The 21,224-nt window shown below is 34.2% G+C and overlaps 3 protein-coding genes across 3 annotated transcripts; all 3 read right to left on the bottom strand.

The window, feature by feature from the left end:
• Nucleotides 1–7,129: 7,129 nt before the first annotated feature.
• LOC145575347 (protein FAR1-RELATED SEQUENCE 5-like) lies at nucleotides 7,130–10,523 on the bottom strand. Its single transcript, XM_081633228.1, has 5 exons — nucleotides 10,509–10,523; nucleotides 9,682–9,889; nucleotides 9,506–9,604; nucleotides 7,483–8,363; nucleotides 7,130–7,294 (listed from the first exon to the last, which is right to left on the bottom strand). Exons 1-5 carry the CDS (start codon nucleotides 10,521–10,523, stop codon nucleotides 7,130–7,132), a joined length of 1,368 nt encoding a protein of 455 aa, XP_081489354.1.
• A 6,085-nt stretch (nucleotides 10,524–16,608) lies between these two features.
• On the bottom strand, nucleotides 16,609–19,608 carry LOC145575346 (uncharacterized). The gene is made up of 3 exons (XM_081633227.1): nucleotides 18,231–19,608; nucleotides 16,777–17,012; nucleotides 16,609–16,668 (listed from the first exon to the last, which is right to left on the bottom strand). Exons 1-3 carry the CDS (start codon nucleotides 19,606–19,608, stop codon nucleotides 16,609–16,611), a joined length of 1,674 nt encoding a protein of 557 aa, XP_081489353.1.
• A 99-nt stretch (nucleotides 19,609–19,707) lies between these two features.
• LOC145575345 (uncharacterized) lies at nucleotides 19,708–21,007 on the bottom strand. Its single transcript, XM_081633226.1, has 3 exons — nucleotides 20,870–21,007; nucleotides 20,602–20,746; nucleotides 19,708–20,498 (listed from the first exon to the last, which is right to left on the bottom strand). Exons 1-3 carry the CDS (start codon nucleotides 21,005–21,007, stop codon nucleotides 19,708–19,710), a joined length of 1,074 nt encoding a protein of 357 aa, XP_081489352.1.
• Nucleotides 21,008–21,224: the final 217 nt, after the last annotated feature.

The following is a 21,224-nucleotide window of genomic DNA, read 5'->3' as shown; positions in this document are numbered from 1 at the left end:
ATATCTTTCACTTTTGTATGTATCAATGTCACTTTTGTGAGTGCAAGTATCATTTTGTGAAAGTTTTGATAGTAATCACTTTTTTTTTTTAGTATTATTTCCCTTTAATGAGTGTCATGAGTATCATTTTTTGTGATTATGATTGTCACTTTTGTGAGAATAAGTATAAAAATTTGTATAAATGTTCATAATTCATGTTTAATTTTATATGATAATTTAAATTTCAGTATATAAGTATGTTATAATAATTTTTTTTTTGTTTTTTCAGGCCTGATAGGAAAATTACCTGTCGTTGTAGACCTTCTTCATTAGTTAAGGTTGTAAGTGGGCTTTCTCCGACTAAAAAAAAACATGTAGAAGAGGTTGGATTTGGTGGTTTGTTGTCTTTACGTGTGGAGAGTATGGTTGGAGGTATACTTCCTTGGCTTGTTGAGAGTTTTAATGGATATACTTGTATGTTTTGTGTGGCTGAAGGTAAGGAGTTTGTTGTGACTAAGGATGATGTGTGTGATGTTTTTGGTTTGCCTAAGGTAGAAGGTCGTGAGGTTCCTGAAATGAAGGGTAGTTACAAAGGTCAATCTCAAGATGATAGTGCGTTGAAAAATAAATGGAGAGCTGCTTTTGATGTTGGTGTTAAGGAGTTGATACCTTTGGCTAGATTAGAAACTAGGATCAAGGAGTTGGTGAATGGAGGTGATGAATTTAAGAGGTTATTTGTTATGCATGCTCTTAGTAGTATTCTTGTTCCTACCGCTAATAGGACGGTTAATTTTAGGTTAGTTAATGCTGTGGATGATGTTGATCAGATTAAAAATCTTGATTGGTGTTCATTTGTTTTGAGAAAGTTGATGAATTCTGTTGTTAGTTACAAAAATTCTGAGGCTAAAGATAGTATTAGTGGATGTTTGTTGTTGCTTAAGATTATGTATTTTCATCGTTTGAATTTCCAAGGTGTAGTAGAGAACTCCACTATTCCTCTTATCCAACACTGGACAGATAAAAAAGTGAGAAACAGGGTGTCCTTGGAGTTGAAGGCTGGTGGATTTGGTCAGGGGGTTTTGAATGAATTGACTTATCCAGTTTTTGCTAAGGGTGTTGATTCAAATGTTAACAACTTAAGTAAGGGTGAAGTTGGTGCAGCTCCTATTGATGATGGTAGAAGATGTGTGACTTTCAACTTGCCTGAAGGAGTATTAACTGATTCTGAGATCAAAAGTGCTGCAACTGATGTATGTTCTTTTTTTTTTTTTTTTTTTTTTTTTTTGGCAGAACTCTATTTTGCATTTTAGTTTTAATGTACTGTCGGATATGAGATTGTATAAATAGCTCAAGAACGAAGCATCCGTCAGTAAGGAGAATTTCTGCCAGACGGTAGTCATCGTATGGGATACTACCAGCATAGCAGTTTCGAGCTTCAGCTTCAAGGTCAAAAACTGCAGCTCTGCAGGCACTAAGAGCTCGCGACTTGTCTTCTGTTCTCATCAGAAGAGATAGCATGTATTGCCTCTTCTGATCATCCATTGCTGACAGGTTACTCCTGCTGTGATGAAAAGGGCCAATGGAAACAAGGTGGGGAGTGTATGCATCAAGATTAGGACGGCGCAATCTGTGTGGAACTTTATAGATGCTCCATTTTGGTGCTGTCTGAGCTGCTGGATTGAACTCAGTGTCGAAGAATTTCACTATCTTATCGATTTGAGAGTGTCTTGTTGACTTATTAATATGTCTTCTTGATGCCTTTCGGTTCAGCATTGTTTTGCTTTTTTCTACGGAAGGAATCACCATTCTTCAACAAAACTTAGCATTTAATTTTTAATTAATTTTTTTTTGTTCTATTCTGATATAATTGTTTGTTAACGTGTAGGATTTGCATGAGGCGTTTCTTTTTATGAAAAGGAACATGGAGCTGTTTTCATCTGTGAATTCCAATTGTTTTAGTACTTTGCAACGGTTGGTGCATAGTCGTTTTGTTGAACATTCTGTTTCTTTGGATGCTGATTCTATTGAGTTGTCTCAAACACAACAACTTTTGTCTAACCCGTATTATCATAAGCTTCTTGATGGCTTAATTGATGAGTTTATAAAAATGAAGTCAGTGGATGAGTTGTTTAAAGTTGATGCAAGTACTTCATCAAAGTCTACCCTACGAGATGATGGAGATGGTGGAGGTGGTGGAGATGGTGGTGGTGGAGATGGTGGTGGAGGTGGTGGTGGTGGCAGAGGTGGTCCAGTCATGAGAACGAATAAAAGTTTGTGTTCTTTGGACTGTGGTGAAATTGGTGGTCAGAGTGTAGTGTTTGTTACGCCATTTATGAAAAGTAATTCTCGTGTTTTTAGTGAAAAATTACCTCGATTATATTTAGAAGCTCTTGATTATTGTCTGGTGGATCACTTATTTAATAATAAGTAAGTTCTTTTTTAATTGTCATATTTTTTGTAACTTTTTTTTTTCTTTTTCTTTTTGTTTTGATATTAATAATATTGTTTGACCTTGCAGTGAGAATCTTGTTACTTATGGATTGCATTTTCTCATTACAAGAGAGGATATGGTGTCTTTGGTGCATCATAATTTGGTTCGTTGGTCAGTAGTTGATTGCTACTGCATTTATCTAAATGAATCGTGTTTTTATGATACTTGTGGTCCTCACAGATTCTTTTTTGGTGCGAGGCAAAGTGTAAGCAACTTTCTGTTTTGAGTTATTTGTGTTCTTACACTTTTCATTTATTTATTTTTTCCTTTTAGTTTGATTTTTTGCATGTATCGGAGCGGAACGAAGATAGTTCTGCTAGTTCTACTGCCTTCGATTTGCACGAAATTTGGGATGAATGGGTTACATATGAAAATTCTGGTTGTGATGTTATTGGTGCAAACTTGGTATATATCTTAATTTTTTTATATATATTAACTGTTTGATGGTTGTGCTTTATGCTTACTTTTGTTCTATTTTTTCAGGTTTATTTTCCTGTTCTTGTTGATGAACATTATGTGCTGTTTGTGATTGATCATGGCAATGAATTGGTTCATTATGTTGATAATATCATTTGGAGTGATGAGACGATTACATATTTTCAAAATTTGACTTTTTATCTGGTATGTTATTGTCTATTTTAAAGCATGTTTCTATTTTAATCTGATTTTTTTTGTTGTTTTCAATATTCTGTTTTTTTTTTCAGTGTTCTGAATTTGGTGATTTTCACTAGTAGAATAAACTAAATGGCAAGCGGTTCAAACCCCCTAATGGCAAGCGGTTTTGAACTGCATGCTCTTAGGGGGCTTGCCAATAGCCTTTTAAATGGCAAGCGGTTCAGAACCGCTTGCCATTTGCAGAGAAAGGGCAGCGGTTTGGCGCCAAAACCGCTGCCCATTATGCCTATAAAAAATAAATTTTTTTTTTTTTTGGTTTTTTTCACTTAAATTGATACACAAACAAAATATATTCAAAAATATTAATATTTTTATTAATTTATTGATGTAATATTACAATTTCATTAAAAAAAATATTAAAAAAAAATAAATACAAGTAACAAAATTACAAGGCAGTTTCTTAAAAAAAAAATTAAAATAAAAAAAAAATAATACAAGGCTCTTCACCACCCACGAGCACCAGCATCACCATCCACGCGCACCAGATCCCAGCCCACCACCACCACTCACCAGATCCATGCGCACCACCACCATACACCAGACCACCACCGACCACCAGATCCAACCCGTAACCCACCTCACCACCAACCCTCATAAACCCGTAACCCACCTCACCACCCAAAAAAACCAAATCCCAACCCCTTATCCCGTATCACCACCAGCAGCCCCTTTATCACGTATAACGACCACCACCAAGCACCTTAAACGCACCTTTAGGCCATGAAAACGACGATTTTGGCTTGAAATTATGGTTTTAAAGGTCAAATTCGACCATGAAAACTCTAGATCTAGAGTTTTCATGGTCGAATTTGACCTAAAAAACTCGAAAACCCTCACGCATGCATGAATTTGCTCGAATTTGCTCGAAATTTGCTCGAATTTGCTCGAAATTTGCTCGAATTTTCTCAAAATTTGTTCGAAATTGTACTCTAAATTCGCTCGAATTTAATTGGGGGTTTTTGTCGAATTTCCTCAAATTTAACTTCAGATCAAGAGGAGAGGAGGGTGACAGAGAGTGAGAAAAATACCGAGGAGAGTGAGAAACTGAAAAATGGAGAAATGAGAAAGAGATCGAGTGAAAACTGAGAAAGTGAGGAGAGGAGATGAGTGAAAAACTGATAAAGAGATAATGGAGAGAGGAGAGAGAACTGGTGAGGAGTGAGAATGGAGAAAAGAGGCGTGAGAATAGATTATAATATGGGTAGGGTTTTTTTTTTTGAATTGGCAAGCGGTTCGTGGTTGAACCGCTTACCATTATAACAAATGGGAAGCGGTTAAACCCCAAACCGCTTGCCAATACATGTAATGGGAAGTGGTTCGCGCCAAAACCGCTTGCCATTTTAAAAAAGAGTTTTTATTTTAAAAAAATTGGGTCTTTCGAAGCGGATTTGAAAAATCGCTTGCCAATTGGGGCTTCCCATTTAGTTTTTTCTACTAGTGTTTCTTGCACGAAGAAATCATCCAAAGAGTGAAAAAGTCCCTTTTTACAAGTTCAAAATTGTCGATTTAGTGTGGCGGAAGAGTAAGGTTGATAATAATGATTGTGGTGTGTTTATGATGTGTCATATGGAGCATTTTGTTGGTGATACATCGTTTTCTGTAGATGAACTTAGAACAGTGAGTGATCTTGAAACTGATCTGAATTAATTCATTTGTTATTGTTTATGCTAATGTTTTATACATATTAATGCGCCTTTTATTTTCTTGTTGTGAGGTTGCTGGGAGGAAATTTTTACGTGCTAAGATTTGTGCGAAACTTGTGTTGTGTGACATGAACGAATCAAGATCTGAAGTCTTAGCAGAAGTTGAAAAATTTAATGAGAAGAAGAGCGATCTTGCGTATGTTGCTGAAATTGAAGAAAGGAGGAAGGCTGCAGCAGCGGAGAAGAAAAAGAAGAAATCTGAAACTGCTCCTACTGTTGACATTGCTCCGAAAGCAAAACAGACTACAAAGGCTACACAGAAGTACACTCCTTCTAAATTTTAGCTAATTTTGGAAGTTGTTATTAGTTAACTACTTTTGGAAGTTGTCATTAGTTAACTACTTTTGGAAGTTGAAACTAGTGATAAATATTGACACTTAAACTAGTGTTAATATTTTCAAAATGTTTGTACAAATTTTATTTATATATATATATATATATATATATATATATATATATATATATATATATATATATATATATATATATATATATATATATATATATATATATGATTAAATGTTGGTAATCTATTGTTCTTATTTATATTTATTTATATTTCTGATTATAATTTTATAAGTGTATCATATATCATCATACAGAAATATTGTTTATTTAAATGAAAATTTAAAGTTTATCATATATATATATTACCATTTTATTCATTTTAAAAACGGACACTTTTGTGATTATTATTGTCACTTTTGTGAATATAAATATCACTTTTGTGAGTGACATATTTCTTTTGTGAGTAAAAAGTATCACTTTCGTGAGCAGATGCATCACTTTTGTGAGTATTATTGTTACTTTTGCGAGTATTAGTGTTACTTTTCTGTAAATGCATCACTTTTGTAAGTGTTAGTGTCACTTTTGTTAGTAAATTCATCACTTTTGCCAGTATATGCATCACTTTTGCGAGTATATGCATTACTTTTTCAAGTATCAGTGTAACATTATATAAATGTTCATAATTCATGTGCAATTCCATATCACAAAAATAAACTCACTACAAAAAATTCTGTATGAAAGTCAATAGTAGCATAAAACAAAAATAAACTCACTACAAAAAAGTTTGCAATTGTGTTTCATCCAAACTCACTACAAGTTCAAAAAAGTCGCACATCAGGTGTCTTCGATCCAAACTCTGATTTTGGATCTGGTAATGGTTTTTGCTTTGATTTCTTCCCTTTTTCAAGTGCTCCTTTTGCTCTCTTGCTTCTCCCCTTTGTTACAGCTCTATTAGGGTCTAATATAGTGGGTATGGTTGTACTTGTTGATGAAGAAGCAGTAGTATTATTGTTACTCTGAGCGCTCTCTGCCACATTAGAATTGTCATCACTTGCAGCAACCTCCTCTGTAAAAGCATCAGCCGCAAGTAAGTCTTCCACCATTTTCATACAGCTTTTGAAGTTTTCCTCCATGAATGCTCTTGCCTTTTCATTTTCTTGACTCTTTAAGATTAAGTTATAATATTTTCTCATCATTGTATGTCTCCATAGTGTATATGGGAGTTTTGGATCCTTTTTTTCCATTCTATTCCATACTTCAGACTTTGCAAGCTTTGTCTATCTTTTGCTAATGTACTTCTCTGGAATTCTTGTAATAAAATGTAGATGTAAAATTCTGAGGCAGTGATAGCATAGCTAACCAGAAGCTTCGAAATTCTTGCAAGTGCACCATATAGTTTGGCTCTCATGTATGTAACTTACGTGTTGGGAAGACCATGGCTTTTCTTCTAGAGATACTTCATAAAGAATAATGTTTTCTTCAGTTCTCCCTAGAATTTGGACTGTGGTCGCCATTGAGTATCCAAATTCCTCTTCGAAGTCTCTAAACAGAGACAATGTGTAAACCTGTACATTAGAGCAATAACTTACTACCAGTCATGTTCTTTTGCATGTATCATTTTTATATTTGCTTATGTTGTTTGTTTTCAGGTCTTAGATATATGTAATAAAGGAATATAGAAGTACTTGTGCAGCATGCTTTAGCATTCCGGATAGTGGCAATGAAGTAAAGGCTATTGATTTGCTGCAGTTAAACTCATTATACTTCTCATCACTTCTCCATCTTTTTATGGTTCTTACAAAGATGCCATAGAATTCTGTCAGTGTTGTTGATTTATTAGCTCTGAATCCTACTGCATGGTTCGTACTTTCACTTCTTTGTGATGAAAGAATTCCTGCCGAGAAGAAATCTTTACTGAGTGCTGGACACCACTTTTCCTTTAGATCGTACACCCTTTGGTACCATGCATGATTAACCAAATCAAATTTTTGTATCATTTCTTTCCATCTTTCTTCAAATTCTGTTCTGTCACACATCCCTTCAAGCATTTGTTGAATATTTTTTTGAACTCATTATCCCTTTTAAGGGCTCCAAATCGTGTTATTGCATTTTGTTCTAAGTGCCATATGCATAGCCTATGCCTTGTGTGTGGCAATACCTGCATTCAGAATGTGATATGTCACTAAACTTGAACACTTATTCTCACAACAATGATATTTTTACTCACAAAAGTAACATTTATACTCACATAAGTGATACTTATATTCATAAAAGTTATGAACACAAAAATGACTCAAAATGAGACTTGAATCAGTGAATATGATATTCAAATAGAAAAAGTAGTACCTGCTCAATTGCAAGAGCCATAGCATGGTCTTGGTCAGTGAATATGGAGGTTGGAATTTTATTCTCCATAGATTTTTTAAAGGTTTCAAGCAACCACACAAACGACTCTGTTTTTTCATTGCCTATGAATGCACATGCAAACATACAATTTTTCCAATGGTTATCTATTCCAACAAAAGGAGCACATATAAGGTTATACCAATTTGTTCTGTATGTTGTATCAAATACAAGAACATCTCCGTATATTTTGTAATCCTCTAACATCATTGCATCTCTCCAAAAAATGTTGGAAATTCTACCTTCTGTGTCGAATTTCACTCTAAAATAGAAGTTAGGATCTTCTTTTTGTTCTTCGATCAGAATGTTCACTAATGTCTGAGCATCTCCGGCCTCTATTTGTTCCATTCTTAGTCTTGAGCAGAAATTGAGGTGATCTACAACACTATGCCCCAAGTTTTCTTCTCCATTAGCTTCTGTACACATGTAATTATATGTGTCCATTGTTGAAAGTCCAGCAGATTTCATTGTTTTAATTGCTTCTGCCTTTTCTATTGTTACTTCTCTCTCAGATCGATGCAAATAATGCCACTGCTTTCTTGTTAGTTCATGATTATGTTGTAACACATGTGACACCACCTTAAATTTTCCATCATCATTCATTTTTGCTCTTAGGCTTGCCTTGCAGTTAGTTCTTGTAATGGAGACTTGTCGTGGTTTTCTTTGTTTTAAATCTTTGTTATCTTCATCAACCATTAGAACCATATTTGTCTTCTTTGCAGCAGTATGTCTTTTTCCTTCCGCAAAACACACATAGTATTTCTCTGTGACTATACGTGTGTGTAAGCGGTACCTTGTTGTATGCTTTCTTATTGAAAATCCCACTGTAGAAGCATGTAGACTGTACAAGTCATAAATTTCTTGATAAGTGTCTCTTTACACTCCAACTAATGATCCTTCCATATCTAAACCAGTGGTATCTATTGGTTTTGGATTTGTATCTGTGCATTAGTAGAATAAGAGATATTAGTAACTTCTGTATTAATAAAGGTAACATTTGTAAAGATATTAGTAACATTCATGAATGAATACTCTTCAGCCCACCTTGCTCAATGCTAGTGATTCAAAATCTAAAATAATGTCAACCATAGAGTTGCAATTGAATGTAATGTGACTTTTATATCTAAGCACTGTTAGTGATCTTGCATTTGAGAGAAGGCATAATATAAATCAGAGTAGCATCATTAGCATGTAATATTTGTTAAGGAAGACTTCTAAATGCAAGGATTTATCCAATGACAGAACTACAGAAGGTGTTTACTAGAAAATAAGTTCAAGGCTGAGTGATTAATGTTCAGTTGATTCACTTGTTAGATTAATCTGTGTTGGTTGAAGGCAGCATCTTGGATCAATGTGTTTAGCTACGAGGTTCAGTCTTGTCCACTGGTTGACAGTGGCTGTAATGGTGGCTTGTTTATTGTACTGAGTTCTTTTAGTCGATTTATTATTTTATAGAAGAACACAAACTTCCAGGCCTTTGTATGGAAGACTTAGAAGTAGGGGCAGACTTAGAAGTAGAACATGAGCTAGCAATGGGAAAAATTTTCAAATCTTAGCCTTCTGTTTTATATATTTCATATTACTACAAGGCATATACTTTGCATTTCATTGATTGTCATTCAAAAACAACATATGTTTAAGTTTAGCTTCACACCTGGACCACATTTTGGGATAACATAATAGAATTTCTCTTATACTATATTCTTAAGAAGTTTATTGCAGCAGTGAACATCACTTAGGTAAAAGCCTGATTGAAATGATCTTGGACTTTGATATAGTCAAATGACTTTTCAAAAGAATTTTTCTACCTTTCAGTTCAATAAGAAAATGTCATTGCTTCGCATTGTGAGAATATGCATATAGTCTGTTATGCGTGATGGTTTTGCAATTATTCACAATATATGTAACTTTTGCCATAATATATGTAACTTTTGCCATAATATATGTAACATTTATAGAATTTTACCTTCATCTTCATCTACTGGTTGTCCTTCTTCATCTAATGTGTTCGGAATAACTTGATCTTCATCGTCTAATGTATTTGAAACACCTTGATTTTCAATATCTGCATTAATTATTGAAAATTAAATCAAAAATTTAAGCAAAAACAAACAATAGGTTAGTATTTGTTTAGATTTTTACCTTGTATTTGAATTTCTGGAACTTTTGAGTTTTGAATGTTATCATCATTAAACTGATCGAGATCATCAACGAAATTCTCTGCTTCACCTTCTCTGAATGTTTGATTGAGGTCGAAACTCCATGTTTTCTCTGGATGTTGCGTTAATGGTGGTTGATTTCTCTTTGTAATTGCAGAAATTCGCGCATTAGGTTTTCTTAATTGGACGATCTGGAGGTTTCCGGCATTGTTGATCGAAAATTGGAGTTTTCTCTCTCCTCCATGGTTGCTTGGTGAAGGAGTTTTGAATCTGGAAAATTGGAGTTTTCTCTCTCCTCCATTGTTGCTTGCTGAAGGAGTTTTGAAGGAGATGTTCGTTATTTTGGAAAAAGGAAAAAAAAAAACACTATTCACACGTGCGAAAATCCGTTGTTCAGTATTTTACTGCACACCGGTTGTATGTAAAAGTTTTTGAAAAAAAAATGCTATTAGCGTATCAATTTAGGATGTTGATTTTGCAAAGGCAAAAAAGCCACTTTCAAGGCAAATCTAAATATGTCAAACATATTATTATATTAAGCTTCTATATTATTTTGTTGTCATATATATATATATATATATATATATATATATAAAACTAAATATTCTAATGAAATTACTTGATTACCGCATTATTTTATATATACCATATCAAACGTGCGTTAATTTTTATCCAAAAAATTGGGTGTTGTTAAACGTCGCTCCCATTTTACAATTGAACGCTCACGTTTTTTTTAAGGAAATTCCATTTTTACCCCTAGCATATAAATACGGAATTTTCACTCAACGACTCACATTTTCACTCTCTAACCTCATTCACTCTCATTTTATCTCTCTAACTCTCTAAAAAATTTAAAAATTAAAATCTGAAACTTTTTAAAAAAAAAAAAATCAAACAAAACAAAACCACCTTCATCAACAACCACCTGCAACCACCTACACAAAGGGATGGCTGATTCGCGGCGCATAAGGGTGACTTTCGGAGGAAGGAACTTGGCTAGCGGCGAAGGTGTTGGCGGCGGCGGCGAGCAGGTAATTTTAAAAAAAAATCGGAACCCAGAACATCCGCCCCTTCTGCCTAAAATTTCCGAAAAAACCAAGGAGGATCTGGAAATTTCAGGCGGATCCTCCCAGGTTTCTGGGCAGAAGCCTAGGAGGTTTTCCAATTTTTTTTTTTTAAAAATTTATTTTTGCGAATAATATTATTTTAAATTATGATTATGGTTAAAAATATATGATTAGTATTAGTATTATTATTATTATTATTATTATTATTATTATTATTATTATTGTTATTATTAGTTGATATTAGTGTTGTTATTATTATTATTATTGTTATTTTGATTATTGTTGTTGTTGTTATTTTTTGTTTGGATTTTGTTGTTGTTGTTGTTGTTATTATTATGGTTATTGTTATTATTAGTACTATTATTATTTTTATTATGATTATTATTATTTTTATTATTATTGTTATTATTTGTTAATATTAGTGTTGTTATTATTATTATTGTTATTTTGATTATTGTTGTTGTTGTTATTTTGTTGTTGTTGTTGTTGTTGTTGTTATTATTATTATTATTATTAATATTATTATTAGTATGATTTTTGTTATTTTTATTTTTATTGTTGTTATTATTAGTTTATATTAGTGTTGTTATTACTATTATTATTATTATTAATATTATTATTATTATTAGTAGTAGTAGTAGTAGTAGTAGTAATATGTTATTGCTAATGTGTTAGTATGATTTTTGTGATTATGGTTATTGTTGTTGTTATTGTAATTATTTTTATTGTTGTTTATGTTGTTATGGTTAAAAACATGATTAGTATGATTATTGTTATTTTTATTATTATTATTGTTGTTGTTTTTTTTTTGGATATCTTTGTTGTTGTTATTATTATTATTATTGTTATTGTTATTGTTATTATTAGTTGATATTAGTACATTGGGAAATATGTGGTTTATTATTATAATTATTTTTGGTGATGGTGTTGGTATGAATATTTATTGTCCAACTTTAATGAAATAGCATTTTTTGTAATTATTAATAATCTTTGATTTTGTACTTATTTAATGTAGATCGAGGGTTCTGGTGCTCGTCATGCAAGATCACGACGTTTGAATGCGTCTGTTAGGAGACAAACATCTCGTTCAGTAATGACCGGGTCACCGCTTTAGCACGAGCAACAATAATATGGGTCTCATAGTGGTTAGTCGGGAGACCATCAGTCAGGCAGTAGTCGGCCCATGTATTTTCCAGGTGGACTACCTACATATGACGAGGAGGACGAAGACTCGGTTAGTCATGCTGGTGATCGGGATGAAGAATCGGACCCTCAAGATTATCATATGGTATATAGGGGTCAGCATGGGAGATTTGTTGGTGGTCAATCGAGTTAGCCTACTACCAGCTCTACAGACACATGGTTAGTGCAACAGCCGATGTCAGGTGGTCCCGAGGATGGGACTGTTATCCCTAGTTTTGGTGGTCATGTGGCGTCATATATATGGGTCGAGCAGGAGCGAAATGTTTTGCGGTGTTTGAGTAGGTCAAAGTTGTGTTCTGAATTGGTTCAGTAGCGAGGTCGTCAATCAGTGGAGAATCTTGAATTGATTGATGGCAGTTGGTTGTCTCACTTGCCCGGGCTGATGTTTAAAAAACTTGATTGGTCGTTGATTTCTGCTTTTGTTGAGAGATGGCAGCCAGATACAAACACATTTCATATGCCATTTGGGGAGATCACGATCATGTTGCACGATGTGTACAACATTCTTAGGCTACGTGTCGATGGTAAGATGGTTACCACTACGCCTAGGATGGACGTCTTACGGGACGCGTGCTCGGTTACCATGGATATGACTCCGGATGAGTTGACTAAGATTTGCGGCACTAAGACGATTTGGTAGGGTAGTGGGGTGTTGACTGATAAGATTTTTGACTCGATGTTGGAGGCTCAGAGGCACTTTAGTGTCCATTATACTGCGTACTTGTGGTTACTACTTGGAGGTACATTGTTTTTAGACAAGAGTGGTAACCGTATGCATCATTCCTTCCTCCACGAGCTATGTGTTGGAGATACCCCTATTAATGAGTACTCTTGGGGTGCAGTTTCTCTAGCATACTTGTACTGGAAATTGGGTATGGCCTCAACTCACAGAAAGATGCTAATTCGATTGCTGGTTGTCTCACTCTTCTGCAAGTGTGGATTTACGAGTACTTTCCATGCTTTCGGCCTCAGCAGGGTACCTTGATGAGGGACCTTAATATCCCTCGTGCATCTGCTTGGGATGTTGGAGCGGGATGTCCTAGCAAGAACTTGGAGCGCCTATTATTTTTTGTACTAGACTTGATGCACTGATTTACCTTAAGGTTAACTGGCTACCGTACGGAGTTGATCCTGCACTAGGAGTGCCCTCCACTTTATTCATTGGCTGCATCAAGTACCGTAACATCATTGAGTTGTATATGCCTGATAGAGTGGTTCGACAGCTTGGATTCGTACAAGGCATTCCACGTGACATTGTCAGGCCAGAGAAGGCGAAGAGGCCGACTAACTTGAAGATGTACCGGGTAGACTTCCCGACCAAGATGACATCTGTGTTGTGGAAAAGGTTTGTCCCTAGGGTATCTTTTAGTTTAGTTTTAGGTGCCCTCACCAGAATTAGTGCTGGAGCTCCTACAGTTGCGCCTGGTTACATGCAGTGGCTATACAGGTTTTCTCACCCTCGGGTATCTCTAGGTCCGGGAGTTACAAGCAACCTACCAGAGCGGACTAACACTTATTATGTAAGTTTTTGTGTTTATTATACTATTAAGAATGACTTCTAATAATTGTTGTTTATATTTTATGTTGTCTGATTTGCAGTGGATGAGTCGGTCCATGGAGATTCACCAAAGAGCACTGGCTGAGTATCCTTACACGTCGCGTGAAACTAGGACAATGAATGAGCAGCTTGTATTTGATTGGAAGTCAAAAATGGGGCTATAGATTGCTTTTTAGTCGTGTTAGTGGTTTTTATTACTTGTTTGAACTGCTTTATATCTCTTTTTTATTCGTTATGAAATGTAAGAACTGGACACTTTAATTTTTTTTTGTTTTGTTGCATGTAATGTAAGATCTTAACTAACTGAGTGAAAGTACATTAAAAGTTACATTTAAAATTAAACATATCTACAATTGTTCAAACTTAGTGAAAGTACATTTCAAACTACCTAACTAATGCATCCCACATGTTCCTTCTACCTTCATATTGTTGATCCCATCCATCAACACTAGCCTGGTGTTGCTCAGTCCACCAACCGGCGATCGGCGGGAGAGGTGAATCAGGTGCAAGGTCAAGACGGATGAAATGTGATCCACCAACTGGTCACCACCATGAACTCTCGACTCGGTGACCGGACCCCATTTCGTGCCCTCACCAATTTTAGATCTTGATGCCTCCAAAGCATTACGAATTTCAATGATTTTATAACCGATATGACAATGGATTCGGGCCCATACGGTATCCAAAGAACCTGCCATCGATTCAGATTAGTAAAAACATTTTAATTTTTTTATTATAATTACAATTACGAAATAAAGATAACAACTAATATAGTAAAACAACTAACCTGTGGATGATTCAAACCACGTCTTCACTGCTGAATATTGGCTCTCAACTCTACAGTTGCTGGTGTTACCAAAATGGAGAATTTGGTTCGTCCAATATGTCACAAATTTTGTTTTATGAAAAAGCCATGTTCCCTCAACATACTCAATCACTGTCGGATAACTTGCAACTAATAATATTATTAACATTAATAACTAATACTAATCATAAACAACACCAACAACAATAACAATAATCACAATAACAACACCAAAAATAAATATTTACTACTACTAATAATAATAATAATAATAATAATAATAAGGTTTCAAAAAAAATACTAATAATAATAATAATAATATTAATAATAATAATATTACTACTACTAATAACAATAACAATAACAACAACAACAATAACAATAATCACAATAACAACAACAATAATCATACACACAATAACATAATAATAATAATAATAATAATAATAATAATAATAATAATAATAATAATAATAATAATAATAATAATAATAAAATGATAATAATAATAATAATAATAATAATAAAATAATAATAATAATAAAATAATAATAATAATAATAATAATAAAAACAAAAATAAAAATGATAATAAAATTACTAATAATAACATTAATCATAATAACAACAACAACAACAACAACACAACAATAATAATCAAAATAATACTAAATAATAATTATAACATTAACACTAATTACAAAAACAATAATAACATTAATACTAATTATATAAATTATCAAAATATTATTAATAACCAAATTAAAAATTATAATACTAATAAGAAGACTAAGTCAATAAATTTAATTAACTAAAAACAAAAAAATTAATATAATTAACAACACCAACATTAATACTAATAATAAAAAAAAAATTGATGCACTAATTATAAAATAATAATAACATTATTACTAATTACTCAAATTATCAAAAACATAATCACAACAACAATAAAAAATAAAATAAACAAAGTAATTTAATTAATATTAAAAAAAATAAAATAAAAAAATATTCCGGAAAAGGGACATCTGCCAAAAAAATCCGGATGTCCCAGGATGGATCCGTCTGGAATTTAACAGATCCACCTTGGAAGATCCGAAAATTTTGGGCGGACCATGACTTCCACTCAAAATTTCCGGATCTTCACAGGTGTATCCGGAAATTTCAAGCGGATCCACCTTGGGACATCCGGATTTTTTGGGCGGATGTCCGTTTTCTAGAAAATAAAAAAAATAAAAAATTTCCTTACAGATTCTTCCGACGCATTTTCCGGTGTACGAATGTTCCAGTCGTCCATCATCCAAGACCCGTCGCAAAAACTTGATAATTTATTTATTTTTTAACAAAAACGATTTAAGGTGGTCGTGGGGACCGATTTGGTTTGGAGGTTGTGGGGACCGATGTGGTGGGCTCGGGATTCACGTGGTACAAGTTTGAGGGGATCGTTTGATACAATAATGTTCATGACCAACAAAGTACTCTTTTTATATTACCACTTGCATAAAGGGCATATTTGTCCATTCAAGTTAAAATGGGAGCGTTAGTATGTAAAATGGGAGCGACGAATAGCAGTTCACAAAAATTTTATGTTATCATCTTTAATCTTTTAATGTTTATTTTGGTCATGTAGTATAGTTTCATTAAACTACTTTGTATTCTACTATTTTTTTTTCTACAAGTATTAATTACTAGAAAAAGAAGATGACAATGTCAACAAACAACATATTGTCTCAAGTTAAACCTAAAATTAAATTACCAATGACAATGTCAACAATCATTTCAATTTATAGTTTTGTGAAATGAATATGAATATTAAGACTTGTAAACCGTTCATCACATGGGTTTTAAACAATTGTAGGCATCTTATGCATATAGAAATTAGAGGTAGTAATCTAATATGAGTGGACTACGCCACCAAACCATTATGTCATCCCTACTTACTAATTTAGATAAAATGCAATTTGACAGGTTCCATTATTAACAAATTTACAATAAGAGTAAATAACATAATACTAAAACAGACACCTGACGTGACATGTGTCACATCTTGGTGCTGTTTTTTTCCTTCAAAACTCCCCTTTTCTTTTTAACCATTTATTATTACAAGCTAAGATAGTGCACGCCATCCGTGCACAATATAACAAAATATGTATGTAATACTATAGTAGTGAAAGTTATAAAATAAAAGGTTGAAATTATTACAATTAGTAGTAGCAATACATACATGATTGGAAAAACAGAAATTACTACATGAAATTAACTTTACAAACATTAGTCATTAGAAACACCGGGCGCAATAATTTTGTTCATACAATATGCTCGTCACAATTTGTCTATCCTGCACCATGTTAAAAAAAATATATTAGAATCTAGTTATAAGATGTATATAACAATTGCAAAAGATAATACTTGGAAAAAAAATAGTGTGAAGCATAATATTAATTACCGTGTTTCTAAACTGCCAAGTAAAATGAGGCAGAAGAACTTCTTTATAAACAACGTTTTTAGTGAACACACCAAGTTTTCCTTGAATGCTGCCATTAGTAACCAAGATCTTAGTCGTTTGTTGGGAAGTCCCTCTTGATAGTGCAACATACAACTGGCCATGACTAAAAACATGTTTGGGAAGATAAATACCAACATGAGGAATGGTTTGACCTTGAGATTTGTTAATAACAAACCCTAGCATGTCACTAAGCAATAAAGATCAAAGCTTTAAACCTAACATGATACTAACATGATATTAGATTAGAGTAAAAGACACCCTAAACATGATACTAGAAAGCAATAATAACATCCTAACATGATACTAGGAATTAATAAAATAAAACATGCTTTCTAAAAGAATAGAGCAACAAGATTACATACTTTGATGCCTCGTGCCTCTTTCTAATAACAAAATACACACGTTAGTAACTTCAAGGAAAATATGAAATCAAACAATTAAATTAAATAATTGAAATAGAGATTAGGGACCAAACCCTCATAAATTATAACCTTTCACGTCTAGGGCAAAGGTAACTTCGGACTTGGCTAGGTGTGTCTAAATCTCGTGAATGCGGAATTTTGTTTGAGAAAAGCTAGAGAGGGTTTAGAGAGAATAGATGATTGTGAATTGATGATTATTAATGATTGATTTTTAATAAAAACGGAGGTTCAGGACCCTATTTATAAGAAAACAGTCCGGAAATAGGTAGAATTTGATAAGGAATAAAACTCCACTCTGTCGCTGCAAAACCGACCTTGTCACTTGGTGACAGGGTCTGTCGCGTGGCGACAGGCCTGTCGTTTGGCGACAGTCTGGACTCCTATGCGCTTTCAAACACGGAGTCCACTTATCAATCAAAATTGACTTGTAAAGTCCGTATGAAAACTGAAATCGTATTTTTCATAAAATAATATTTTATTCCAAATCAAACTTATCAAAATATAATTATTAATTCTAATTCTATTAGGATTAAAGAGAACCTTCTAAAGAATTCTAGAAGACTATAATTAATTCTAATAACTTTAGGAATAATAATTAACATTGGGCCCTCCCCTAGATCATTGGGCCGCATGTAAAGATCAAACCGGGCCCAGTTTAGTATTTTGGCCATAACTTCCTCATTATTCATCGGAATTGGGCTTATAATATATCGTTGGAAAGCTATTTGCAAGCTCCATCCAACTACACTACTATTGGACCCTTTTCATGAACCAAACTAAACAAGATTGGCTGTTTTCATAAAATAGAGTTGTTTTCGAAAACAGAAAGAAAGATTTTAATAAAAACCAACCGCAACACTTGACTTTTCACACTTTCACCTCGTTCGATAATCATTCGACGCAAAAGGTATTCATCACTGGGTTTGGTTTTGGGGAGACACATTTGGGTGTCTACAGGCTCCCTTCCATTACCAACTCTTGAAAGAAATGCTACAAATTCTTCATCATGTCTGGATCTCATATTTTGAGTGAGGTGAAGTTGCTGAACATGCCTCCAAAGTGTTGATTTAACTAAACATGCATCAATGGTTTGAGCTTTTGTTCCTTTAGTCACAACTGGAAGAATTTGCCTAAAATCTCCACCAAATACTACAACCTTGCCACCAAACGAAAAGTCAACCTCCATTAGATCTCTCAAGCTGCGATCTACAACCTCATATGCATGTCGGTGAGTCATAGTAGCTTCATCCCATATAATAACAGCTGCATGCTTTACCAATTGTGCTTCAACATCTTGTTTGCTAAATTTCCACGTTGATGAAGCATGCAATGTTACTGGAATCCCCAAAGTTTTATGAGCTGTTTTACCTCGATGTAATAACGTGGCAGCAATACCTGAGCTAGCTACAACAAGACCAAATTTCCCTCTAAGCTTAACAGTTGCAAGAATGGCACGATATAAGAAGGTCTTACCTGTACCACCTGGACCATCTACGAAGAAAATTTGATTTTTATCTCCATCTATAGCTTCCATTATGACATTAAATGAATGGTGTTGGTCATCATTAAGATGCTCAGCACAATGCACATCTTCTGGTGGAATGGGAGCAGAGATTTCTTCATGTATAACCCTGGCTAATTGTATGTTGCCATCTAGTTGCGTGCTTATGTCAGGGAGGTCGAAGTCACTAATAGTGCTGCCCAACTGCTTCAACATGCGATCTATGTCGTAAAGAACGGAGTCACGAACAAATGATGTGCTTGGAGGATTGGAAAAAGTATAATCTTCAGCCATAAAATGGAAGAATTCATCCCATAAAGCACGAACACCACTTGGTTGGCAATAAACCAATATCGTGGCAAATAATCTTCTTAATGAAGATGGCATTTTAGAGTTTGATGCTTCTTGTAAACAATCATGAATGCTCGCATCATTCTCCATAAGACCTAATTTTTCAGCTGCTTCTCTAAAAGTGGGATAGGTAACTCCATTGACGGTTCGTAGATGCTGGAATGATTTAAGGCCTTTGATATGATTAAGTACCTGTCGCAAGAAAAATCTCTCTCCTTCCATTGGTGATGCTGTGTATATTCTTCCAATCACTTTCAGGTTATTCCTCCTCTTCCTCCATGTTTTTGTTGATGTCATCCATCGGTAACGCCGAGGAAAGTCTTTATAGAGATAAGATCTTGCCTCAGGATCAATGGCATTCATCTTAAAGAATTTTGTGAGCATGGTTTGGGAGTTTTCTGGCATTTGAAGGATATCTTCGATAGATTGATTTGTATTAAATCCTACCTGGTGTCTATCTGGAAGATGGAGTTGTAATCGTTCCACAGAAGGATACATTCGAGTGATTGGAAACTGATAAATTCTCCATAAGGCCTCGGGTGCACAAACCCACCTAGCATCCACAAATTGTTGAATCTCATTTTTATCTGCTCCTGCTCATACTTCCATGGAAACACGATCAACACCCTTGTGCACATATTTGTACAGATATTTGACACTCTTGATGCTGCCACAAATCTCAACATTTATATGACAATCATACTTTAGTAGTAACCATGGATTATAGGGAATAACCCAACTATTATCAACATAGGTTGAGCTATTCTCATGCAAAGGCACAGCAGCACGATCACCGCGACGACGGTAAACAGGGTAGGAGTTATCACCTTGAATAGTGCTTGCAGAAAATGGTTTTGGGAATTTTCGCTTACAAACTCCATTTTCCATGCAAGATGAATTTCGATGTCCAACACCGCATGGGTTATGGATCATGTGTTTGAGAACAGCACTATACAATCGTGGCTCCTCATCTCTATCTGGTATTTCAGCTTTCACGATTTTGTCATATTCTTCGGGTGATCTTGGTTTGTCGTTTTCATCCAAAATGAGTAACATGTGAACATGTGGCAAACCTCTTTTTTGAAACTCAACGACATAGACATACGCCACAATATTCCCAAGGACGCCTTTATCAACAACATCACTCTTGAACTCTTCAAATTTTGCATGAAATATCCTAGTGATTAAATCAGGTCGGTCTTGTGCTGTTTGACCGGGTAATAACTCTTCCACAATTTCTTTCCATGATGGGTTGCATGTTATAGTGATGAAAAGGTCTGGCTTTCCATAATTTAGAACTAATGCCATTGCATCTTGATATCTTTCATTCAAGTCTCTTGGACTTCCAACAAATGAAGAAGGTAAGACAGTTGTTTTCCCAACATTTACTGTTAGTGATTTAGGGTAAGTATATTTTAGCAAACTAATAAAGAAATTTGTAGTAACCATAATGTTTTAAATTATATATGTAACTTTTTTTAAAAAAAATACCTGGATTTAGTTCTCTAGCAACCAAACAATCTTGTAAGCCTTGGTATAGTTCAGCTCTTATGGTATGTTGATGGTCTCGGATCCATCTTAGCTTATTAGCCTCAATTTTGACAAAATTGTCAACAACAAATTGTTGGAACAGTCGCTGTGCAAGCAAGATGATTGAAATAGAATGTGGACGTATTTGCAATAAAAATCATCTACATGGATTATAAATTATTACGAAAATCAATTTATTAACACATATATGTGAGTGTAGTAACATTACTTGGAAGTAATAGGCGTAGAAAGCTCGGCACAGAATTGTTCTTCCATTATTGTCAACACTATTAATCGACCATCCATAAGAACCATACGGAAAAAGTAATGGATATTGTAGGGGATCATAATATCCTGCCGTGTCCATGATAGTCATTAATTCACCAGAATTTGACTAGACTAAAATATCTCTCGGATTCAAGTTTGCAACTTCTTCTCCACCGACAATCACTGCAGCAACTTGGGAAGCAGATGGTAAACAATATTGTGGCCGATTTGAAGGTTGTTCGAAAATGTGAAGTGCACATTGTTGTATGTCTTCACGTTGTGCTAGAGATCGAAGAGTATGGACAAATGGATTGCAT

Source organism: Chenopodium album, chromosome 13, assembly GCF_948465745.1.
Source record: "Chenopodium album chromosome 13, dcCheAlbu1.1, whole genome shotgun sequence".
NCBI classification, from domain to species: Eukaryota; Viridiplantae; Streptophyta; class Magnoliopsida; order Caryophyllales; family Amaranthaceae; genus Chenopodium; species Chenopodium album.
The sequence above is the reverse complement of the archived record's forward strand: the minus strand, read 5'-3'. Positions and strand labels throughout refer to the sequence as shown.